This window comes from Cibotium barometz, chromosome 44, assembly GCF_041138505.1.
Source record: "Cibotium barometz isolate CiBa-2024 chromosome 44, ASM4113850v1, whole genome shotgun sequence".
Taxonomy (NCBI): Eukaryota; Viridiplantae; Streptophyta; class Polypodiopsida; order Cyatheales; family Cibotiaceae; genus Cibotium; species Cibotium barometz.
In genome coordinates, this window is record NC_141089.1 from 29935245 (window position 1) to 29961795 (window position 26551).

The following is a 26551-nucleotide window of genomic DNA, read 5'->3' on the forward strand; positions in this document are numbered from 1 at the left end:
GTACATTCTCTCTTCCCTTCCATCTGCTCTGCACACAGTCATGAAGAATACCATCTATGTCCCCAAGAGCCACCTTCCCAGGAATCTCTAAGAGACTTGATAAGAACACCTACCCCCAAACCTACAACTAAAGTATCACCTAAACGTACACCCATCCCTCCTGAAGAACCCCACACTTCCCACATCACAAAGCCCATAGCTTCTTCTTCTATTCTTTCCCCAAACCACATTTACCATCACCCTAAAAAGAAACCCACCACATTCGGAAAAAGCACAATGTGCTTTTTAGGGTAAGATCCCCACCACAACTCATTGTGCTTTTTACAAAACGGTGCAAAGATACAGCAACTCATTGTGCAGTACTCAGAGAAGTGGCACTAAAAGAGGTCATGATTTATATGTATGAGACTCGCACCAAAGTAGATTGAACACTCTGTGGTGGGGATCTTACCTCCCTTCCATAAAATTGCACTTGGAGTGACGGGATGCCAAAACTATACATAGATGGCCATTCAAGCACAGCACAAAATCACAACCAGAAGTCCATGAAGCCCATTCTTCCATCCACTAGTACAAGAAGATCCAGAGATAAGAGTTGAGCAACCTCCATGGTACATAGTGGTACTTTAACATACATCCAAGACAAAACCAGTCTGTCTTTCCATACTTCACAAACCCTTGCAACATTTTACCTACGTCTCAATTTGTTGAAGACTTGAAGTGTTGGCATAGTGGTGTTACACGTGTGTCTCAAACCTGTGACATCCCAGAGAATAGATTTACTTGTACACAAGAATATTGGCAGCACAAACATTGAGAAGAATATTGACAGCACAAACATTGAGAAGCAATGTCTGCTGTTGCAGCTCCTCCCAAATTCATGCTGTGCTCAGTAAGTTCGCATCATAATTTCGCATCCACATTAGTCAGCCCTTGAATCTTTTCAGCTGCAGCTAGGCCACTAAGAATAGCACATTCAACCTTTGGACCTAGGCAAAAGTCTCCACAGACTGCAATCCGCCTGCCCTCATCCACCAGGCATTTTTCTTCCATAGCAATGCTAGTTTTTGGAAATGCACTTCCCCTGCAAGAATAAAAAACGCATTCATCATGCGCTGTGTTCCCATGTCTTAAGCCGTTACTGTCTTAGTGGTGTCCATGTCATGTTAAAGCATGCTAAAGACATAAAACGCACACGCCCTAGAGCCAAACTGCAAACAATGTGCTCAAACATAGAATTGTAATCATACCATCTGTGAGCTTTTGCAAAGAGAGGAGCAGGAGTTTCTCCAATATCCTTGAAGTGTTCTAGCAGAGAGTGTGTGACAGTAGATAAGAGCTCTTCAGATGGTTTGCCCAAGCCAGCTTTCTCAATAACTTCTTGGGCATACTCTGGTGTTGACTGAAGGATCCAACATTCACTGAAAACCGAGGAAAGCCTATGAGAAATTACTTCTCTTGCAATAAAAATGGGCAGACCAGGTAATCACAATGGTCCCCCCCCACATGCGGTCCTTCTAAGTATGACCAGCCTTAGTAAACTTGTTCTATGACTAACTTCACAAAAAGCCTGGAATGCAGCTTACCCAATTGAGAGCTTGTCCCGCCCCGGTTTACTGCTGTCACGAGCAGCCCAAGCCAGCACCTTTGATCCAATGATGGTAAATCCATCGAAGGGAACCTGTTTGAAATGAGAGAGCCTGGTTAGGACAGCTAGAGGTAGCTACCCTTTGGATATCATGAGGGCAGCTTGAATATTGACTGCGCAAAATCCAATCGTACTTTCAAGTCACATAACAAAAAGGCAAACAAAGAAGACTTGGTATACTAAATCATCAGTCAAAGAGAAAAAAAATTGAAAACACAAAATTGACAACCTGCCCTTCAAATCCTCACCGAGGTGAGATAGTGAGGGAAAGTCAACATGACGGCAAAGCTCGAGGATGAGATCACACCTGCCACTTTCTCTGCTAAACTAGGTACTCCAGCTTCAACTACATCCCCACATGTTACAAATAATTTACTTCATGCAAAAGCGCAACTGTACTAATATTTTTTAGCTCAAGAAGGGAAAGGCCAAATGCGACACAAACCCCCCCCCACCCCCCCCAACCCCCCCCCCAAAAAAAAAAGAGGAAAAAAGGGGACGGAAAGGGGAGGGGGGTTTGTGTCGTCTATAATGCCAAAATTTACCCAGGGGTGGAGGAAGCCCATTCTGGATGAAAAAGCGTGGGGAAGCCATGTTTTTGTCTGTTGCCACAACAGCCCAAAATTCCCCAAGCTTCTGCCCGTTCTTGTCAGCCAACATCCACACTTTCTGTTCTTCCCTCCAATCCAGCTTTGCAACTGTGACACTGAACTTGGTTTTAACTCCTATGAAATAAAGCAACCAACATTCTCAGGTCCAGAAAAGATTAGGAAAGTAGTACAATATACTTCTAAACTTAGGCACCTAGCTCTACCAATTCAGCTAAACAAGAAGAATGTGATGTTAGGCTGACTAGCACACAAGAAGGATGGACTGAGAGCAATAAAATATACACCACCGCGAAGGTTTGATGGACAAGACACCTTGAAAGCGCCAAAATCAAGTCTCTCTATTTGAATCTCCAGAGGAGATTATATATATATGTATACGTAGATGAATCCACCTTATAAGAAAGTGCAATTTATAACCTCATGGTAGTCATCCACAAAATAATAAACCATCAACTCCATCATGCATAGTATGGACTAGATACTACGACATCCCCACTGAAGTGCCCAATAGTGGGTGTACAACTTGGTATCAATATATGCTCCCACACACACACACACACCCCACATGCACACGCACACACATAGGAGCATACATTCATACAAAGGTATGTGTATTGAGTTTTTGTCAGAGCTCCAGAGATGCAAGGCAAACTCAACCATAATGAAGCCTAGCACTAAGGATCATAACAAATAGAAATAATTATTACAACAAAAAGGTAGTTGATAGGACATATGCACCACTAAAGATAGAAAGAATTAACACAATATCAACTGGCCACAACTTTTGACCAAAACTTCACAAGGTGAAATTTGCATGTCCACTAATACAACATAAAGATATACCTAGATGAATCCACGAACATGCCCAGATTCACCGTATAAGAAAGTGCAATTTATAACCTCGTGATAGTCATCCACAAGATAATAAACCATCAACTCCATCATGCATAGTATGGACTAGATACTATGACATCCCCACTAACGTTATCAATGCCCAATAGTGGGTGTAGAATTTGGTATCAATATATGCTCCCACTCACCCCCCCCCGGCGCGCGCGCGCGCGCGCACACACACACACACACACATAAGAGCATACATTCATAGGATTCCGCCATAATAAGCCTAGCAATATAACCTTATCCATCTCTGACGGATGATAGATTCCAAAGGCCCAGTAGGTTCGATGGAGAATTCTTAGGCTCTTCACATATGAGCCATCACTCTTCGCTTTGTCACATAGGGTGTTATTATTGTTGGGACTGCGAAGATGTATATAGCTCTATTCTATAAGGAGGATGGGACAAACATCACCTTGCAACTCACACATTTTCAGATCTCAGCTATTCCTGCTTCCTCGGTCTAGGTCATCCAATGGACCCTAGAGTATACGGTTCCTTCTCTTTTTTGTTGTTGTCTAGTAGGATTTTGGAGATGTGTCATGCATCTGTTACTATAGTACTAATAAAATGTGAATAAAGTGTAGCAATGGTGCCCACGTAATGAAATGTCCACTCCTTTTTAAATGAATGTGAATGCCATTAAAAACCGAGGTTCCCATTTAATAAATTGTCCATCCGATTATAATAATGACGTGGACAGCTTCCAATGTCCATCTTTTGGCCACTGTTCACGCGTGAATCCTTCCCAAAGACTTCGAAGCTTGCCACAAGTATTATGCACGAGCAATTTCAATTGCATGACTCAACATCCTATTCCGGGCACCATATCCATGAGTGTTAGGCACTTGGCACAGGTATTGGATAATCCCCAATTCCCAAAGCTTGTATGCATTATTTATAGGGTTTATGTCACGATTGGTGACAAGCATCACCCCAAGAGTGGACATTGTTTCCATGTATACTGTAGTAGAGGAGGATGACACGTGATCTTCAGTTTACATGCGGAAACACTCTTTGGTCTCATTGTTTTATTGGGTCTTTTCCAGAGAGGAGAGAAGCTGCCGACTATGCCACACAGAGGTTGAGACGGAAGAGCATTACATATGCCGCTCCCCAGTATACTATGAGATCCGCGGGAGGTTTCACTGTCTATTTCGTGAGGAATTCGGTCCACTCTCCAGGATCATTGACTTCCAGGACCAACGTTGCTTGGGCCTCTTCCTGCTTGAGCTCCGCGCCTTCTTGAGACACAGGCCCCAGCCACACCGCCCCCCCACCCCCCCCCCCCCTCGGCAGCCAACCATCACCAGTTTCTTTTGGACCCAAGAGGTGGAGGACACCGACATAGTGGATCTTGTGGACCCTCCACGAGCTGCTCTAGACCTACCTCGCCCGAGAGGAGTTACCTCGGACCGAGCCTCTGCACTCCAACGTGCCCGACGCCCTCGACCCCCCCCCCCCCCCGTCAGCCACGTTCACCTCATCAACTCTAGATCCAGGACCTGCTCCACCGCCATCGAGCTACCTTTCCACGTGACATAGCTGAGGGAGACCTCTCGGCCATACTCGTCAACCCCATGCTTGACATTTTGGAGAGTGGTATACCATCTACTCAGAGCTGATGTTGCTCCCATGTTTTTATGTTCTGAGTATTCCATGACGAGTTTCCATGGACAGTTTTGTATCACCCCACTGAGATAGCTATATTTATGTTTTCATTTTGTTTTATTTTCCATTCCATGATGAGATACGCCATGGACATTATTGTACCACTTTGGTCATTGGCCCATTGGGATAGTAGACGCTTAATATAGTAGACGCTTAATATATCTTTCTCTCTCTCTCTCTCTCTCTCTCTCTCTCTCTCTCTCTCCATGATCATCATTGTATCAGCCCTTTGAGAGAACTATGTTATTTGTACTTGTTTTGTTTTTCTTTTCCATGATGTGACATATGACGGATAGCATTGTATCACTTTGGTCTCATAGACCCATTGGGTCTTTATGAGACATTTAATATAAAACTCTCTCTCTCTCTCTCTCTCTCTCTCTCTCTCTCTCTCTCTTTGTGTGCCGTTGACCACGAGTCGACTAGGCCCACATGGCCACCTCCAGGAGTCACCCTAGACAGAGCTGGAGAGCTATGTAGAGCATGGCATCCACGACCTGCTGGGCCGCGGCCCCAGCCGAGACATTATCAGAGGATACAAGCGATATTGGCACGACGTCATGCGGCACAACCTCAGCGCTTCAGCCTGTCTATGCTGGATCGACCTATGCGAGACATTATGGGATGAGTCTATCTCAGCCGCTTCCCATAGCCTACCATTTTTCTAGTTCCACACTTTTATCAGATATGCCTTTTTCTGGCAGTTGTATCAAGCCACTAGTTCCTCTTTGGCCACATGTTATAGCTAGTTGTTTTTCAGTTTATGCTTTTCATTTTCTACTTGGTACATTTGGGTACATTTGGTTTCCTTGAGTTTTGAATCATAGTTGTTTCTCGTACGCGTACGAACCTATTCGTACGTACGAGTCGTACGGTACGATACCGTACGAATTCGTACGATATCGTACGGTACGAGTTAGGTTTTTTTTTTTTTTTTTTCCCCAAAAAAAATTTTTCCCTTGAAAAAAAATTTCCAAATGCTTAAAAAAAATAGAAACCCTGCTTTACGAAGATCCCAAATGCTCGCAATACTTCGCAACTTTCGTGTCCACTCAGTATTCCATATGGGGTTGTGGAGAGACCTAAAAAATCTGGCGAGGTAGACTGGTAGTGTACACTTGATTGGTAGGATGAGAGAATCTTGCTACATCACTTGGGGATCCCTGGTATAGGTAGGCTAGACAATTAGATTCTCAAGTTATGCACAAGGGAGAACATTTGGACATGGCCATTTTGATCTAGAGAGGAGTCCCTAAACTTATCACCCTAGATGCACTCCTCGTATTTGTGCAAGGACGGTCCCTTAGTCATAAACGCTACACTGGGAGACCTTTGGTATTGCATTACCCATCCAGGTTCTTTTTTGGAGACAATCGGGAGATCCAACCGGGAGAGACACATATCCATGTACTGGTTTCTCAAGCACTGTAGACTCCTCCCCTCCCAACCTTCCCTCACATTCAAGCTTGAAGCTCCATAGCTTGTAAGTGTAAAAAATAAAAACCGTATTTTATCGTACCGTATCCCAAAATTTCATATCGTACCGAATATTCCCGTACGGTATCGTACCGTACCGTATCGTATTTTCGTACCGTGACAACTATGTTTTGAATGTATTGGTACTTTTGTCTCATAGGCCACTTTGGCCTCTTGTAGACGTTAATCTCTCTCTCTCTCTCTCTCTCTCTCTCTCTCTCTCTCTGCCCACCAGTGCACGTTAGGCCTGGCCCCCTTTCCCCACCCGCCCTTGCTCCCCGTCTGCCCATTTCGCCTCTCTGCCCACCAGTGCGCGTTAGGCCTGGCCCCCTTTCCCCACGGTTCGCCATTTCGCCTCTGCCCCCCTTTCGCCTCTGGTCTGCCCATTTCGCCTCTCTGCCCACCAGTGCGTGAAACCGATCCCGTCAAGTGGGAAAGACTCCGTTGGACACCCACACGCTTAAAAGCACAACTTTAAAACCACAAATATGAAATGGACAACTTAAAACAACTTGAAATTAAATGAACAGAAATGGAAAGATGGACACCAGCACTGGGGCCGGAACGGGCCGACCCCCCCCCTCAATATATGATATATTTATTGGGAGTATTTAAAGAATACAATGCTCCATGGGTTCTGAGAACCAGATAATGTCCATGTACATATGAAAACAGTACCAAACAAGTAGGCTCGAATTTCGATGTAGAAGCTCGAAGCAGAATGACCACTAGGGTGGTCCAATCGCTACGGTCCTGTGCTTTCACTGGACTCCGCGGAGAGCGCCACACTGGTGTTCCGAGACCACGCACAGACAGGCGCTCTCGTACTAACGCCTGGCTCTCCCGATCTCAGCACCTTTGGACCGAGGTTTGCCAATACAGCTTGGACAACCCGGCACCGAACGGGTGTGGCCGTAGAGGGATGAATCCCTTACCAGATTTAAACATTAAATGCTTTACTCAAATCTGAAAATCACTTACTTGTAGATGGTTGATAGAAAACCCATACTCGAAGTATGAAGAAGATGAAACCACCCATGATGAAGAAGCAGTTGCCTCGTGGTGAACCACCAAGACAAGCATCACCTCGAAAGACCACAGCCGCCTGCTGTGTTAGAATGAGCACCACTTACTGGTGGTGGATAATGTCCAGCCTTCAAGTATGCTGCCGCCTGTGGGGAGGTAGTTGCAGCCAGCCTGTAGAGGGGCAGGCGCAGCCGGCAGCAGAGGGTATGGCCTGTTGGAGGAGTCGCCTGTAGAGGTGGAAAGAGAAGGCAGCCGCCTGCAGCAGCAAGCTCAGTCGCCTGTAGAGGGGCAGGTGTAGCAGCGGCAGCCAGAGTGTAGGCAGTCGCCTGTAGGAGCAGAGGCAGCACACTGTAGTCAGGAGCAGCCGCCTCTGTGCTGCTGTAGCAATCTGTTGGAAAACAGGCGCAGCCCTCTTGTAGTAAAATCAGCCGGCTGTAGAGAGACAGGCGCAGCCAGCACAGCAGTGGGTACTGCAGTCGTACAAGGAAGGCAGCCAGCCGCTTGGGAAAAACCAGCGAGGAGAAGATGGTTGCCGATTTCTCCACGCAAGTTGGTGGTAGCGACGGGTGATGAACAAAACGCCAGGAAGCAGCGATGAGGTGCCACGCTTGAAGGAAGGCCCTTTTTTTAATAAAATTAAAGTGAAGATAACCTTAGTAGATTCTACGCATGCATGTGGGGGAACTAGTGGGGGTTGGTGACCATGCCCACCCCCACACTCACTTAAAAGTGAGGCTCCCCACCTTGGCCCCAAAGTGGGTGCCCAAAGGGGGTGCCCACTTTTAAATAAGTGTGAATCCCCTAACCTTATAAAACAAAGGGGTTAGAATTTTAATATTAAAACAACGTGTAACATACTTACCACCTGTTCACATGCACTGAAACTTGTCAGAATACAGGGCAGACTTCACGACTCACTGGCAGGCGTCCCCGCTCAGTAAGTAACACGTCAAGCAGGCAAACACACAAATACATGTCATGCGAAAACAGTTTCAAACATGCAAAATATGTGTGCATGTGCAAAAAGTAACATGGACATATCTCCCGTTCATGGAACAAGTACAAAATATCTGTCGGCACAAAACTGGCACGACATAAAAAACATAAAAACCTGGTCTTCCTATGGAGTGACAGTCCCATAGGTAAGACACAGTTCCAGGCACGAGTTTCCCTAGGTGTGACAGTCCCATAGGTAAAACACGGCACGAATACTGGCTCTTCCATGGCGTGACAGTCCCATGGATCGAACACAGTCCAGGTCATACACGGGTGGCACTGATCTGGCTCCCGTCCATACGACACCATCCTGCTAACACACAGGTGGCACCAGTCTGGCTCCCGTCCATGTCAGCAAAATACTGGCCTCTTCACATGAGACACCGACCTGGCCTCAAGTGAACGAGACGCAAAAACTAGGAATGGACCAAATGGGTGACATCCCCCCGGGCTTCTAAAGAGTTGACCTCAACTTAAAAGCCTCAAGATATGCCTGCAACAATTGCGGATAATCTGCAAAATAATCCTCATTTACCCATTTGGCATCAATAGGCAAATAATTTTTAAACTTCACAAGGTATCTCCTGGAAAGCTTTCCTGCAGGTAGCTTTCTCTCCTTGTGAAAAACAATCCGTTCTGGCTGGAGGATCTCCTCAAGCTCTTCAATTTCTGGCGGATCTTCTGTGACAGGCTCATCAGGACATATTTCCGAAATAGACTCACATGAAAAGCATTGTGAATCTTCCAATGACTAGGTAAAGCAAGCCTGTAGGACACTTCATTGATCTTCTGAATCACCTTGAAGGGTCCATAATAGCGAGGAGAAAGCTTAGGATATGATCCTTCTCGTCCTGGCCTCTTCCGAAGCCTAGCCTTCTCAAATTTCAGCAATACCCAATCACCTTCTTTGACTTCCATGTCCCTTCTATGCTTGTCAGCAGCCTTTTTATGCTTATCCTGAGATCTTGCAATGGCTGTCCGCACCTGACCAAAGGCAACATCCAAGTCACGAACATATTCATCAGCTGCAAAAATCTCATCCTTGGTACGAAGGATGGGTGGCAAGACCACTCTGCCATAAATAATCTCAAACGGAGGCTTTCCTGTGGAAGCATGGATCGTATTGTTGTAGGCAAACTCAACAAGTGGAAGATACTTCTCCCATGCACTCTTTTGATCTGCCACATAACACTTCAACAAATCCAACACAGCTGAATTTGCAGCTTCACTTTGGCCATCCGTTTGGGGATGATAAGCTGATGAAAACTCAAGCTTAGTACCCATATTATCAAACAAAGCCCTCCAAAATAGGCTTGTAGTCCTGGGATCTCTATCCCCAACAATGGATTTAGGCATACCATGATGCTTGAAAATATTAGCAAGAAAAAGCTTTACCATATGATCAGCTTTAATGGTTTTCTTGACGGGCAAGAAATGAGCTTGCTTGCTAAACCTGTCCACAATAGTCCAAATAGCATCATTCCCCTGCTGGGATCTAGGCAAATCCATAATAAAATCCATCGTGATACTTTCCCAAGGTTGCGAGGGAATAGGCAATGGCTGAAGCAAACCTGGAGGCTTTTGCCTGTCAAATTTTACCTTTTGGCAAGTAATACATGCACGCACATAAGCCTCAATGTCTTTACGCATGCTTGGCCAAAAGAAATACCTCTGAATCATGCGAGTAGTAGGTATAATACCTCGATGACCAGCATATGGTGGAGCGTGACATTCGTCCATAACCTTTGGACGCAAATCCTTCACCACACATAGGCAATTATCCTTCATTAGATAACCCTCATTGATAACATAAGAGGCATGTGAATGACCAGCCATCAAATCAGTCCATATATGGCAAAAATCAGCATCCAAATGATACAAATCTCTCATAGCAGATAGATCTCCATGAGAGGCCACTGAGACTGCAGCAATATAAGGCCTCCTAGATAGTGCATCGGCCACCACATTTTTCTTTCCTGGAGTATGCACAATCTGAAAATGAAACATGGAAAGAAAGTTTGCCATTCTCATCTGCTTCTCTGAAAGCTTGGTTTGAGATAGAAAGTATCTCAAGCTTTGATGATCTGTCTTGACTACAAATTCAGCCCCAAGAAGATAGTGTTTCCAAATCTTTAAGGCGTGAATTACAGCCAAGAGCTCTTTCTGATAGATATCCATATGAAGCTCAGCATCATGCAAACGACGGCTCTCGTATGCAACTGCATGCCCTTCTTGATTTAGGACAGCTCCTATGCAATCACCACAAGCATCACATTCAACCACGAATGACTTGTGCAAGTCAGGAACAATCAATACTGGACCACATATGATCGCATTCTTGAGCTGCAAGAAAGCATCCTGTTCCTTTGAAGTCCATTTGAAAACAGTTTTCTTCTTCGTGAGATCATGTAGAGGAGTGGCAATCATAGCAAAATGCCTTATGAAACGCCTGTAGTACGAACATAATCCCAGAAAACTACGTACTTGATGTACGTTTTGCAATTCGGGCCAATTCCGAATAGTCGCTATCTTTGCAGGATCCATTGTAACTCCATCTTTGGATACAATATGTCCCAGATAATGAATCTCTGAAAGGAAAAACTCACTTTTCTTGGCATTAACGAAAAGTTTACGCTTCCGCAACTCTTCGAACACTGTGACCAAATGAGTTCTGTGTTCCTGCTCATTCTTGGAGAAAACCAAGATATCATCAAAGAAGACTCTTGTAAACTTGCGATGGGATCGGAATATCCTATCCATCATACGATTAAAAGTAGCAGGAGCATTGGTGAGACCAAAAGGCATTACCAAGAATTCATATAATCCGAAGGCTGTCCTGAATGCAGTCTTATGGACATCTTGTGGCACCACTCGGATCTGGTGATAACCACTCTTCAAATCAAGTCTGCTAAAGCAAGCTGAACCATCAAGCTTATCCAAGATATCATCAATACGTGGAATAGGAAATTTGTTCTTGATGGTAAGCTTGTTCAAAGCTCTATAGTCCACACACATACGGAATGATCCGTCCTTCTTTTGAACAAGAAGCACAGGAGAGCAGTAAGGTGAGGAACTGGGCTGAACCAAACCTTTCTCTAAAAGCTCGTTTACCTGCTTCATAATTTCTTCTTGTTGTGCGGCACTCACTCGGTATGCGGGTTTGTTAGGTGGAGAACTACCTGGCACAAGATCTATGCGGTGATCTTCGGGCCTTTGTGGAGGTAATTCTCCTGGCAACGAGTCAGCAAAACAGTCTTTGAATGCATTAAGAAAATTCAGCCTATCATTAGACATAACATCCACATTTTGTTGATTTGGCACAAAACTATCACGCACAAAAACCAAGTACGCTGAAAGACTCTTTTTCATTGCTTTATTAATTTGGATGTGTGATACAACTGGGATGGAATCCCCTTCTTTGCCAGCATCAATAAAGTGCATGCGGCCTTTATGCATAAAGGAAATCATATTGGACTTGTAGTCTTTGCGGGGCTCAAGCCTATGGTGCCACGGCTTGCCCAACAATACATCACATCCATTCAGTGGAGCAACTAGGAAATGCTCATTATCAAGATAGCCCTGTATATGGATACGCAACTTCCCTATCAAAGGGGTAACCTGCACCTCTTTACCAATAAATGCAGCTTCGGCTTCAATCTGAGGTCCCATGTTTTCAACCTCAATACCCAATGCAGCTGCCATTTGCATAGAGATGAAATTGTCAGTTGCACAATCATCAAACATGAAGAGTGCGGGCTGATCCTTGATTTGCCCCCAAGCCTTGCAAACCATTCTCTCTTTAGCATCATGACCTGTATTACCTTGCACATCAGGAACTGCATGAACATTTGCTTTGGTGTGCTTGTCCTCGTGCTTTGGTTTGCGATCTGGGCATTGCCGAAACATGTGGTCTTTGCTACCACAAGAAAAGCATTTTCCATCCTTAGCATATTGCTCTCTTTGCTCCGGGGTTAAGCCAAATTTGTTCTTCCTTGGGCCCTGTTCTTTAGATGAGTAATTTTCAACTTTACCACCCTTGTAAGGCTCCCGGAAGTTCTTTTTAGATGGCTGTCCGCCCTTTTGCTGATTTGGGGCAGCCTTGTCCTTCGCCTTGGAACCTCCTTGATCCTGCTTGATCTTGAGCACCAATTGCTCTGTAGCAAGGGCAGAAGCTGTGAGTTGTTGCAACGTATGTTTTGGGTGCAATTCAATACCCGATCTATAAGCAGGTTGCAATCCAGAACGAAACTTCCTCTTTCTTTCATCCTCTGAGATTAGCATGAAGGGAGTCACTTCCAGCAACACTTTCCAAAATTTGTTAACATACTGTTGCACACTCTCATTATCTTTTTGTTCCAGCCTGTCCCACTTTTGAGTGAGAGTTTGCTCTGCATTGGGTGGCAAGAACTGAGCATAAAATCTGTCTTTGAATTCCTTCCAAGTAGAGATGGGATCCTTGGTGATCTTTTCGGTGATCCACCAATGGGCAGCAGTGCCTTTCAGAAACATGCTAGCATGGCGCACCTTCGACTTTTCTGTAAAGTCCTCATCGCTAAAAGCAATGTCGAACTGTGCCACAAACGCTAACACCTTAGAGGCATCATGTTCACCATGAAAGACATCAAATTTGACACATTTATCACCTGCTTTGAACTCCTTGAGCTTCCTGGCATGAGGCTCATGGTCCTCTCTTTTTCTTTTCCCCTTATCCAACGGGGTAGCCCTGTCTGCATGGGCTCCATGGGCCGTCATAGAAGCTTCATGGGGCACGGTGGCATGTGCTCCACGAACTCGAAGCTCAGATGCATGTGACTTACCTGCATATGGCATGGTCTCTCCATGAGACAACTCAGAAGGCAAAATTTTTCTGGAAGCAGACCTGTCACCATGAGATACATATCTTGCATGCATGTGACTTTCGTGCCCTCCATGAGCACTGGCATACATAAATCTGTCAGGCTTAGTGCCTTGGGGAGAGGATGCATGTCGAGAGGTGACAGTCACCTCTTCCTTTTGCATAAAAGATTTCAGCCTCTGAGATGCGGGATCTCCATGCTTCAAACGAGGTGGATTTCTGAATTTTAGCTCTCCGTCATCCCCCTCTTTGATATCACCTTTGCGAAGAAGATAGGCAAGTGCCAACTCCCTTGGTTTCTTGCCCACTTCACGAGCCATTGATTCAAAGGTTACATCAACCATAGCATCAGCCTTCCTGGCTTCAATAGCACTTTGCAAATGGGGATCTTCATGTAAAAACTTTAATTCTTGCTCTTGAGCCTGCAAAAGTTTTCTTATATGTTCCATTTCAGCTTTCATAGCATCAGGGTCTTGTTCAAGCATAACTGTCTTTCCTGGAGACAGTTGACCCTTGGATTCACTATCAAGAACCCTTTCAAGGGGCTTGTGCCTACCACGCAGGGCATCAGACCCACGAGAGGCACTAGAGGGACCCCTCGAATTTGGTACTTCCAAAGGGTTGCCTTGGCTGTCCATTGTGTTCAAAGTTTGCTAAAAGCGGGATGTCCAGTACACAGGTTCGTTTCCCCACTAGGAAGAGGGAAACAACCGTGCTCTGATACCAATGAAACCGATCCCGTCAAGTGGGAAAGACTCCGTTGGACACCCACACGCTTAAAAGCACAACTTTAAAACCACAAATATGAAATGGACAACTTAAAACAACTTGAAATTAAATGAACAGAAATGGAAAGATGGACACCAGCACTGGGGCCGGAACGGGCCGACCCCCCCCCCTCAATATATGATATATTTATTGGGAGTATTTAAAGAATACAATGCTCCATGGGTTCTGAGAACCAGATAATGTCCATGTACATATGAAAACAGTACCAAACAAGTAGGCTCGAATTTCGATGTAGAAGCTCGAAGCAGAATGACCACTAGGGTGGTCCAATCGCTACGGTCCTGTGCTTTCACTGGACTCCGCGGAGAGCGCCACACTGGTGTTCCGAGACCACGCACAGACAGGCGCTCTCGTACTAACGCCTGGCTCTCCCGATCTCAGCACCTTTGGACCGAGGTTTGCCAATACAGCTTGGACAACCCGGCACCGAACGGGTGTGGCCGTAGAGGGATGAATCCCTTACCAGATTTAAACATTAAATGCTTTACTCAAATCTGAAAATCACTTACTTGTAGATGGTTGATAGAAAACCCATACTCGAAGTATGAAGAAGATGAAACCACCCATGATGAAGAAGCAGTTGCCTCGTGGTGAACCACCAAGACAAGCATCACCTCGAAAGACCACAGCCGCCTGCTGTGTTAGAATGAGCACCACTTACTGGTGGTGGATAATGTCCAGCCTTCAAGTATGCTGCCGCCTGTGGGGAGGTAGTTGCAGCCAGCCTGTAGAGGGGCAGGCGCAGCCGGCAGCAGAGGGTATGGCCTGTTGGAGGAGTCGCCTGTAGAGGTGGAAAGAGAAGGCAGCCGCCTGCAGCAGCAAGCTCAGTCGCCTGTAGAGGGGCAGGTGTAGCAGCGGCAGCCAGAGTGTAGGCAGTCGCCTGTAGGAGCAGAGGCAGCACACTGTAGTCAGGAGCAGCCGCCTCTGTGCTGCTGTAGCAATCTGTTGGAAAACAGGCGCAGCCCTCTTGTAGTAAAATCAGCCGGCTGTAGAGAGACAGGCGCAGCCAGCACAGCAGTGGGTACTGCAGTCGTACAAGGAAGGCAGCCAGCCGCTTGGGAAAAACCAGCGAGGAGAAGATGGTTGCCGATTTCTCCACGCAAGTTGGTGGTAGCGACGGGTGATGAACAAAACGCCAGGAAGCAGCGATGAGGTGCCACGCTTGAAGGAAGGCCCTTTTTTTAATAAAATTAAAGTGAAGATAACCTTAGTAGATTCTACGCATGCATGTGGGGGAACTAGTGGGGGTTGGTGACCATGCCCACCCCCACACTCACTTAAAAGTGAGGCTCCCCACCTTGGCCCCAAAGTGGGTGCCCAAAGGGGGTGCCCACTTTTAAATAAGTGTGAATCCCCTAACCTTATAAAACAAAGGGGTTAGAATTTTAATATTAAAACAACGTGTAACATACTTACCACCTGTTCACATGCACTGAAACTTGTCAGAATACAGGGCAGACTTCACGACTCACTGGCAGGCGTCCCCGCTCAGTAAGTAACACGTCAAGCAGGCAAACACACAAATACATGTCATGCGAAAACAGTTTCAAACATGCAAAATATGTGTGCATGTGCAAAAAGTAACATGGACATATCTCCCGTTCATGGAACGAGTACAAAATATCTGTCGGCACAAAACTGGCACGACATAAAAAACATAAAAACCTGGTCTTCCTATGGAGTGACAGTCCCATAGGTAAGACACAGTTCCAGGCACGAGTTTCCCTAGGTGTGACAGTCCCATAGGTAAAACACGGCACGAATACTGGCTCTTCCATGGCGTGACAGTCCCATGGATCGAACACAGTCCAGGTCATACACGGGTGGCACTGATCTGGCTCCCGTCCATACGACACCATCCTGCTAACACACAGGTGGCACCAGTCTGGCTCCCGTCCATGTCAGCAAAATACTGGCCTCTTCACATGAGACACCGGCCTGGCCTCAAGTGAACGAGACGCAAAAACTAGGAATGGACCAAATGGTCGGCCAATTGGTGACAGTGCGCGTTAGGCCTGGCCCCCTTTCCCCACGGTTCACCATTTCGCCTCTGCCTTGCCCAGGCCCCCCGCGCTCTCCCCACCCGCCCTTGCTCAGGCCCCCAAGGCAGCAACATAACTCTCTCTCTCTCTCTCTCTCCTCCCTGCCTGTGGGAAGGACTGCAGAGTGATTTGGAGGAATGGCCCCGAGTCTCCAAGAGAAACTGGAGGCCCTCGAGATGGCAATGAAGGCACTAATCAAGGAGAACAAGAAGACATCCGATTCCAACCTCAATGAGGTGGAAAACAAACTACACAGGCACATCATAGCTCTCGAAGCACGGATCACGAACCTCGAACAAGAGAACACGGCACTCAAGGAGGAGGTGAGTGCATTGAAAGTGGAAATGGTAGCCATCAAGAATGCTGAGAAGGAAGAAGGGGAGATCAATGACAACACTCTCACGGCCATCAAAGAAGAGATCTCCAAGGAGATTACAAAGGACATGGAGGGAAAGCTCGAAGCCAAGCAGTCAGGATGGGTCGAGGTGGTGAAGAAGAACATCCGTAAAGAAGTGAGGGAGGAGACTCAAAGGGAAGAAAACCAAATCATTCACACCACCATTGAGGAGGAGAAGATGAGGCATGCCCGCCACCTCAACATTCGAGTCATAGGTATAGCCGAGACACCCAACTCCACTCCCGAGAAAGATGGACAGCTTCTATGCATGAAGCTCGGCTACAAGGAAGAGCACCCTCTCCCCTTCACCAAAGCATGGAGAGCCGGGAAAGACTCAACACGCAAGCGAGCCCTCATCCTACAGTTTGCAGGAGAGACGGAGAGGGTCACCTTCATGAGGAAGAGGGTCATACTACGGGGTTTAGAGGGAGCTCCTATTTTCTTGGATGATGATCTCACAAGGATGCAGCTTGAGCATAGGAGAACTTGCATGCCACGAGTCTTACATGCGAGGAGAGAAGGCAAGAAGGCCTTCTATCGAGATGGTCGGGTCATCATTGATGGCCGGCCCATGGATTAGCAGTTTGGGGCCTATGGGACACAGACCAAGCCACTGACAGAGATACACATAGCAGTATGGAACTGTAATGGTTCACTATGGGTGCAGCCTGGACGACTGGAGCATGTTATGGTGGGGAGAGACATCATACTTCTGACAGAGACACATCAGAGCCCAGAGAGAGGGCTACCTCGAGTAGAGGGATTCCAGTGGGAGTCAGCATACAGGAGGACCACACGCCAGGGTACTTCGAGAGGGTCGGGGGGAGTAGCAGTCCTATTCAGACGGGAGCTACAGGGGAGACTGAGAGTGGTAGCACAGGATCCAGAGGCCAGATACATGTGGATCAGCTTACAGCTCTCACAGGACAGGGTTATATACATAGCTCTATGTTACTTTTCTCCATCAGGATCCTCCTATGTCATTACAGAGGACATGCCACAGGAGGAGGAGACAGGAGCCTCGCCATATACTTGTCTGTCAGAGGAGATTATGCATTATTCTACACTAGGGGAAGTATTTCTTACGGGCGACTTCAATGCCCACACACAGAGCAGACAGTGTGAGGTGTATGACTATGATGACATGGAGATCCTCCACCCTGTGGATCCAGAGGAGATAGGGGCTAGTCGGGCATCAGAGGACACTGGACCAGACAGAGGACATTATGGGGACCACTTACTAGAGTTGGGAGCCAGGCATCGTCTCGTTATTTATAACGGGATGCTACAGTGGCCGGGATCAGGAGGGCTGACATGCTTCCCACATGGGGGTCATACACGGACCGGAGGCACGGTGGTAGACTACATTATGGGGTCTTTGGAGGCATCACAGCTTGTCACCTCATTCTCCATTCCACCTCGTCCTATTGGGGCAGGTCATACATACTTGGCATTTTCACTAGCCGGATCACCAGTATCACCAGCCCCCCACATACCGACGCCACACACTACCATCTACTTCACACATGACATGGCAGACATATACACTGGCAGAGTAGAGGATGGGCTTCTACTCATGGATCCCCTGGCATCTATGGATACCATTACAGCCCAGCTCGCATCACTCCTACACACGGCTGCATTACAGAGCTTCCCACATCGTGTACACTCAGGAGAGCCTGCGAGACCTGGGACTATGCCCCAGAACAGATGGTATCATGACGAGTGCAGAGCCCTATACTCACGACTCCGCATACAGAGAGCCTTGGGAGCCATCACAGAGCAGGAGTCGAGGAGAGAGATGAGGAGACTTACTCGCTGCAAAAGGCGGGCCTTCGCAGAGATACAAGAGCTAGAGATCTTTCATTTCTTCATGAGTAGAGATAGCCCTGTCTCATGGCGGCACTTCAGAGAGCCCCGGACCCCGACACCTATTGCAGACCCACAGACATGGCACACATATGCAGAGGGTCTATACCATGCCCCACAGCAGCCACCTATACCTCAGCCACAGGAGCCTCGACCTACCACAGCTAGCTTCTTTACCCACTCGATGGTACAGGAAGCTATCCGCCGCCTACAGCATGGACGGGCCGCCGACCATATGGGCCTGCAGGGTGAGCATCTCATATATGCAGTAGATTCTTTAGCTCCTTTTCTTGCACACCTGTTTAACAGGGCACTAGCAGAGGGTTTGCCTGCGGAGTGGACGATGCACACCATTGTGCCGATTCACAAAACAGGGAATATGCTCGATCCGAGCAACTACAGGACGGTTATGGTTGGCCACGTGCTGGCCAAACTCTATGGTGCAGTGCTGGAGCAAGAGCTTAGCGTATATGCTGAGCGAGCAGGTTTACGCTCATCAGGGCAGGCAGGCTTCAAGAGAGCTTTCTCTACCACTGACCATGTATTCACTTTGAGATGTATGATTGATCAGGCCAAAGTGAGGAAGAGAAAGCTCTATTGTTGCTTTGTGGATTTCCGCAAGGCATTTGACACAGTACCACGAGAGAGGCTCTTTCAGCGCCTACAGTCTCTTGGCTGACATGGGGCATCTATGCATTATATGAGCAGGTTTTTGGGCGAGTCAGATGTCCAAGAGGTATGTCCGAGACTATTGCTAGCACCATTGGTGTGAAGCAAGGATGCCCACTTTCCCCCACGCTATTTGGGTTATACATTGATGAGGTGGCTAACTTCATTACACGGGGAGGCAGAGATGGAGTTGATTTAGCAGGTACCTCAGTACATATTATGCTCTATGTTGATGATATTGTATTAGTGTCTGAGTCCCCAGGTGGTCTACAGCAGCATCTACATGCACTCGATGATTTCTGCACACAGAGGGGTCTTACTATAAACCTTGGGAAAACCAAGGTTATGGTCTTTCATACATCGAGACAGGGCAGGAGTCAGTTGACATTCACTCTCGCAGGATGCCAGGTGGTGGTGGTGACATCATACGTGTACCTAGGGGTTACCTTCTCTGTAGCAGCCACACGCTTTACCATGGGTTCAGCAGGCAGAGCTAGATTGACACGGGGATATGCAGCATTGGCTATGCTAGAGAGACAGTGCCACCAGGCGCATTTTCAGGAGCCCCGGACGAAGGGGTGGCTATTTGACACATTAGTCACACCGGCATTGATGTATGGAGCAGCAGTATGGGCGCCAGGCCTTGCTACCCATTGGTGGACACAGATAGAGAGACCACAGGCCCTCATGATGGCACGCATGATACGCAACAAACCGTCAGTACCTCATGACATTATCCGAGCAGAGTTTGCTGCGCCTCCTATGATGGTAGAGGCCATATTTCAGACTATATGCCTGCTAGACAGATTCAGAGAGATGCCACACGACAGATTATCATACAGAGCTTTTCAGGCATCTAGACAGTTGGCTGAGGCAGGAGACAGAGGATCATGGTATGCACAGGTCACACATTGGTTCTCACAGCAGGGCCTAGACATGGATCATCTACCACCATTACAGTATGACAGGGATGCACCACATATCCGTCTCTCATAGTGAGAGGAACAGAGTATTGAGACAGGATCTATGGCAGCTCTATACACGAGAGACATGGATATCGCCTACACAGCCTCTTCCACCGAAGATGCTATACTACAGAGATCACTTCATGAGTATCACTGATGATGGATTTATAGAGCAGCCTAGATACATGGAGGGCTTTTTACCACACGGCTACCGAGTGGCTATTGGTCAGCTCAGAGTTTCATCACACCGATTGGAGATTGAGACTGGCAAAGCAGCACGGATCCCCCGAGAGGAGAGGGTATGCAGATTGTGCAGAGAGGAGGTGGAGAGTGAGGAGCATTATGTATGCAGATGCAGAGCATATACAGCCATCAAAGAGAGATATCCCATTTTATTCAGAGAGCCACATTCCCTACGCCAGATCTTTGAGACAGCAGACCAGCGCATACTGGGGAGATACATTCTAGACATACAGCGCCACAGAGAGACATTATTACAGGCTCAGACAGCTCCAAAGGGGGGGCGACAGACACAGATTACTACATCTTTTCAGAGATCCATACCCCTCCCAGCCCCTACACGGCAGGGAATTACTCTCCAGAGAGCAAAGACACTTAGAGCCCGCAGGAGACAGAGGACACCTGGCTTTCGGACACCACGCCTATACCAGAGAGAGATGACAACGATCAGAGCTCAGTTTCACAGAGAGGGTGCGGAGCGACTGGCTCGCTTCAGAGCACACCCAGGCATGTTCTTCAGGGAGCTGTGGACACCCCCTTCACTGATGTATACCATTTTATACCCCCAGTATGGTACAGGATGGAGCTAGCTAGGTTGCATATCATGATTGTATACTCCATGCATATAGCTTTGCATTCTTCTAGTAGTAGAGCTCCATCCCCTGCACACCCAGATTCAGCTTTTTTATTCAGTACTTTTTCATTTTGTTGGGATGACAGAGGATACCCCATACAGGTACTCCGATTTGTCTCATAGGCCGAGTTCGGTCTTTTGGAAGACGCTAATAAAATCTTTCTCTCTCTCTCTCTCTCTCTCTCTCTCTCTCTCTCTCTCTCTCTCCTCCTCAACCTCCACATACACATCACATGGATTGCACCTTTGGAGCTCCGAGAAGATGCACTTCTACAAAGATCGTTTCCTCAGACTCACAAAGGATGGCTTCATCCAACAGCCAAGCTACCTGTGTATTCACAAGTCACATGCCATGCAGATCACCATTGGCCAGCTACGGGTATCTCTATGATGAGTCAAAAAAGAATGCTCTCGCGTTTTGTCCCAATCTTTGATGATCACACCCAAGTCTGGTGTATGTGTAGGCCGAGTAGATCTAACCAGATGATCTGGTTGATCTCTTGTCGTGAGAGGTTGAGGTGTGGAGAGTTTAGGCTGCACTGAAATGGGGGGAGACGATCCATGTGCATGAAACCATTCAACTACCTCTGAGTACCATACCTGTTGTGGTGTGTGGCAGTCGTCTTCTCTAAGGGGGAGACGATCCATCTGCAATCCATGTGCATGAAACCATTCAACTACCTCCGAGTACCATACCTGCTGTGGTGTGTGGCAGTCGTCTTCTCTACAAGGAGGGTAGTATGGCCTCTCTCTCTGCTCCCTCTCCCTCTCTTGATACACAGGCATAGAAGACTAGTGCTTGCCGGGGGAGGCGGTCTCTATCTAGGCAGTATATATGCTGAATGTAGGTAATGGTCTGGAAGAGAAGAGCATATGTGATGCCAATGAGGTGATAGCCCGAGTGGTGGTGGTGTTTGCCTAGGACCAGGAGGTGGCATCGCCTACAGGCAGATAAAAAGTGCTAACGGGCGAGGGCCTATGGGCGGTGAAAAACAGTAACTACAGGAGGATCTTGGGCCTAAGGCTGGTCGGAAAAAAAAGAATTTTTTTTTAAAAGAGATCATCTGTGACCACGGGGGTTACCCCAAACTTCGCAGGTATATTGTCATGGAACACAGACGGCTTACTCCTGATCGTGTGTGACACCATGAGCACCTAAAGCCTCTTAATACTCCTCCACACAGCCTCCGCCAATCGAAGACAATAGTGCTGGCCGAGGGAGACGATCTCTATCCAGGGAGTATACATGCTGAATGTAGGTAAAGGTCTGGAAGAGAGCATATGTGACCAGTGGGGTTAGCCCAAACTTAGCACATATTATGTCATGGGGCATGGACAGCTTACTCCTGTTCATGCGTGACAACATCAGCACCTGAAGCCTCTCAATACTCCTCCACACATCCTCCACCAATCCTGGTCCCCAAATGGCTGCTCCATGCATAGCTGCTCGGCGCACTAAGGTGTCAAAGAGCCGACACTTAGTGCGAGGTTCCTGAAAATGTGCCTGGAAGTAGTCTCTCCAAATAGGCTAGGGAGACATGCCCTCGTGCTAATCTGTCAGTGGAAGCAGTAGTCATACTGTGAACACGGGACCTATAAATGTGACTCCAAGGTAATCTCCATTCACACCCTCTAGGTAGTTAGGATAACTGTGAGGTGGTCAGGCGGTGGTGTTAAATACCATCACTTTCGTTTTTCCCAAATTGACCATAAGGTCTCTTTTCCTGCAGAATGTGTCTAGAGCATCTAGGTGTTTCCAGAATGTCTGGAGAGGTTTAAAGGGTCAAAGTACATTATATTGTTAGTTTGTCTCATTGTTTGACAATTAGTTAAGCACTCCACAAATTAAAAGTCCGTTGATAAAAATACCTGGCTGTTGTGACAATACTTGGCAGATCGCATTCATGCCCGGAACACCAACATATCGTTTTCTAAACAAGTCCTGCAATGGAGCATTGCCCATGGAAATTATTATCATGGTTCCAAAGCAGAAGATAAGCATGATATAATTCAATCATCTACTGGTGCTGAGTTTCCATGAAGGTGAAGTACACACAGCATCTGCAATAAAACTCTTCGTACTAGCATCATAGGTACCAAAGTTGCCTTTCCATTCTGCAACAACTCCAGCTGTCTCCCACTTGTCAACCAACTGCTGTACCACAGCATCTTTTACCGTGAAATATTGTGCTCCATGGTCAAAATAGTGGAATTTTCCATCTGGAGTCCTCTCCCTGCACAAAGCCATGGAAATGGCCTCCTCAAAAAGCCCTAAGATTCTCGATCAATGCAAGTTTTACAGATAAATATGAATTTTTAACAACTGAAATTTTCGCAAGTTCTTATTAGCTTCAATTTTCGCAAGTTCTCATAAGCTTCTACAAACGCTGTGGCATGATTGGCACACTTGTCTTGGGCATAGTTTGCACAGCCTCAGGTGCTACGACGATGATTGGGATGATTCAATAGGTTTCTAATCTGGCTCAAGAAATGCAACCGCTTGGGGTTGCCTAACAGTTTCATTTGGATACATAGAAAACAGTTACCCAAATATCCAGATTCTAGGTTGCCAAATGGGACCTGTGTACAACAATGAGAGCCTATCGTAGTGAGCCGTAAAATTAGTACTGTACTAGCTGAAATCTTCCAGAGTGATGGTGAACAAAGAGGTTTCCGAAGCATCATTTGGCACATCTACATCAAAGTCCAACAAGAAAAGAAGTGACTCCTCCAATAGAGGAATTAGCTACTTCCCTAATGCACCAAATGACCCAGAAATGGACAGTTGAACTCCAAAGAGACCAACAAGGCCAACACCAACTATACCCAAGAAGAGAGAGAGTTTGGCGTGCGATCTGTCACACCGTACCAGCTCCGAACGTCCATAGTTGAGGCCAAGACAAGCCCCCCAGTGCCCACTCTGTGTATTGCCTAGGATTGAAGAATCACGAGACAGCTCACTGTAAGTCACACAGCCTGCAAGCTTACCAACAGCTGCTAGTTTTGCTGCCTAACCCTAGGCAGCCTTTGGCTTTGCCACCTCCACCAACCAGGCCAACGAACAGAAACGCACGACAGATCATGCCCCAATGAGGGATTCTAAAGGTGCCAGACATGCCCTTATCACGACTAGCGCTACCACCTAAACCCCCGCGGTACACTGTGAAGTAACGCCAATGAACCAACTCAGCATTGAAGATATCTTAGAGGGAGAGGATGTTGGATATTCTTCAAAGAAATTCTTGTCAAGCCACACCGCTTCATGTATCCCTCGGTCTTGAAACTTCGTGAGGAGTTGTCTTTCTCTTTGGCTGGAGCCGTGCTTGAAACGATAAGAATAGACCTATACAAAGCTACCAGAAATCCAAAGCCCTCCTTGGTTGTTTTGGCGGGTAGAGGTAGTGGTGTTGGAGGTGTTGCCTCTATTTTCCTTGGCTCTAAAAACGCACTCATCATCAAAATGTCTAAGCATTTGGCAATAAGTGCAAAATCTATTCTTTTTGCGAATATTTTCAGTCACAGGGGACAGGGGGAACGGACCCCTGGGACAGGGAAACGCCGTTCCATAACGGACTGGAACGGAGACAGAATGGGGACGGATGGGGGACATGCGAGTCCGAGGTGTAACAACGGGGCGGCGTTTCGGGGACGCCAAGACAGTTCAGCCTATGGGACGGGACGGACTGGGACGGTCAACTGACCGTTGGGCAGTTGACTGTTGTAGCCGTTGTGCATTGTAGTCGTTGGGCGGCTAGGCATTGAGCAGCCCCTCCCCACTTGGCCCATGGCTATAAGAAGAGCCCCCATGCTATAAGAAGACACACCTCCTTGCTCTTAGCTCTTGCCTCTCGTCACTTGAGTCTCCTTCAAAATCTTCAACCTAGACCTGATGGTAACCACTCTTGAGGTCGATCTTAGTGAAAAATTTAGCACCGTCTAAATGCTCCAAAATGTACTCTATCCTTGGCATATAAAACTTATTCTTAATGGTGAGTTTAATTAATGCCCTGTAGTCTACACAAAGGCGTGCAGACTTGTCCTTCTTTTGGACAAATAGGATTGGTGCAACAAATGGTGAGGAAGAAGGCCGAATGAATCCGGCTCAGAGGAGCTCAGATAACTGTTTTTCTAACTCGCCCTCTAAAGTCTTGGAAAGACGATAAGGAAACCTGCTAGGAGGATCTGATCCAGGGATCAAATCAATGTGATGGTCCTCAAGGCAAGAGAGTGGGAGACTGGGCGGGAGATCGTCCCTAAGCATAATGTCCTGATGTCTAGTCAGGAGGTCTACTAAGTGAGGGACTGAGGATGAGATGGATGCTACCGATGAGGTAGAGGCTGTTTGAGCAAGAACATAAAGTAGTGCTCCTTCTGCTCCCTTGCGGATAGCTCGTCAGGCCTAGAAATGCGAAATCAATGGGATACCAAGAATGCTTCTATCCCCACGAATCATGACAGGCTCAGGAAAACCTTTACAGATAGTAAAAAGTGTCCTACCCCCAATCGGGAATAGGCTCATACTGACAGAACCACTGAATTCCTAAGATCATGTCACATCCCAATAGAGGCGAGACCATGAAATCTCGTTGGAATGAGACCTTCTGAACATCAAAGGCAAACTGTTGTGCCTTCTAAGAAATGTAGGTGCGGAGACCAGGTGTAAACACGTCCACATCCAGATGATATGGGACTAATGTGCAGCTCATTTTATTAGCCAACTGGGGAGAGATGGCATCTTCAGAACTGCCCATATCGTAAAGGACTACAAACTGTCGGCCCTTGGCAGAGCCATAAGCTCGGATGAGGCTTTTCTGTGCAGCAGCATCGCTCTCACCCTCCTACTGAGCATCAAATACCACGGATGGCATAGGCTACATAGAAGGTAAAAGTTGAACCGCATTGGTGGTAGTAGGCAAGGCTGGAGGAGCTAGGGATGTTGTGGCAACTGTGGCAGAAGGAGCTTTGGCGGCTTGTTCCGCTTGCCATTTGTGGCAATCCTTCTTACCATGCCCTATGATGTGACAGGAAAAACATCTATTTTCGAACTGATACTTCTTTTGCTCCTCTAGAGAAAGATAACCTCCAGTAATGTCTGCTTTAGCCTTTTCATCAGGGGTTTTCTTAGGCTTAGATTTTTTATCTTTCTTACCCCCGGAACTGGAGCTATTACTGTCGTCCTTCTTAGCATCTTTAGAAGATGCATTACCTTTCCCTAGCTACGCAGCCGATTGCTGCTGCTAGGGTTTGGTACTGGACTAGGATGATTGCTTGGGCTTGCCTCCGTTCAACTTCATTTCTTCATTCTGAGCGAGAGTCAAAGCCCGGTCATATGTACTGGGTTCAAAGTTGCGAACTGTGAACCGAATGTTAGGATCGAATCCACGAATGAATTGCTCCATCTTGGCCTGTGCAGATAGCCCTAACTGTTGTGCTAAAGTAATAACCTTGCCGGAAAACTAAAGCACTGGGGATTCGTTCTGTCTGAGTCCATACAACTCATCTGCCCGACCGGTCATGTACTAGGGCGAGAGGAATCTGGTCTTCAAGTCATGGACAAATGTATCCTAGCTAAAAGCTATGACACCTGTGGTCTGGTCTGTATAAAGATTAGACCAATGCTGCCACCAAGTGACTGCCTCACCAGTGAGATGGGAAGACGATACGTGGACTCTATCCTGAGAATTTGTGATCCTAGCTAATGAAAAATGAGCAGTAAATTGATGAATAAACTAATTAACTCCTAAATGATCACACTTACCATCATAC

The 26551-nt window shown here is 47.0% G+C and overlaps 1 protein-coding gene across 1 annotated transcript in view; it reads right to left on the bottom strand.

The window, feature by feature from the left end:
• Window positions 1-374: 374 nt before the first annotated feature.
• The window catches only part of LOC147613184 (FAD/NAD(P)-binding oxidoreductase family protein), a 47318-nt gene continuing 21141 nt past the window's right edge, over window positions 375-26551 (bottom strand). The window contains exons 3-9 of the mRNA XM_086782448.1: window positions 22842-23019; window positions 22655-22727; window positions 2194-2373; window positions 1897-1994; window positions 1587-1681; window positions 1251-1421; window positions 375-1084 (exon numbers count right to left, since the gene is read on the bottom strand). Coding sequence (XP_086638574.1) covers window positions 904-1084; window positions 1251-1421; window positions 1587-1681; window positions 1897-1994; window positions 2194-2373; window positions 22655-22727; window positions 22842-23019 — 976 coding nt within the window. The 3' untranslated portion in view covers window positions 375-903. The remainder of the gene's footprint in view (window positions 1085-1250; window positions 1422-1586; window positions 1682-1896; window positions 1995-2193; window positions 2374-22654; window positions 22728-22841; window positions 23020-26551) is intronic.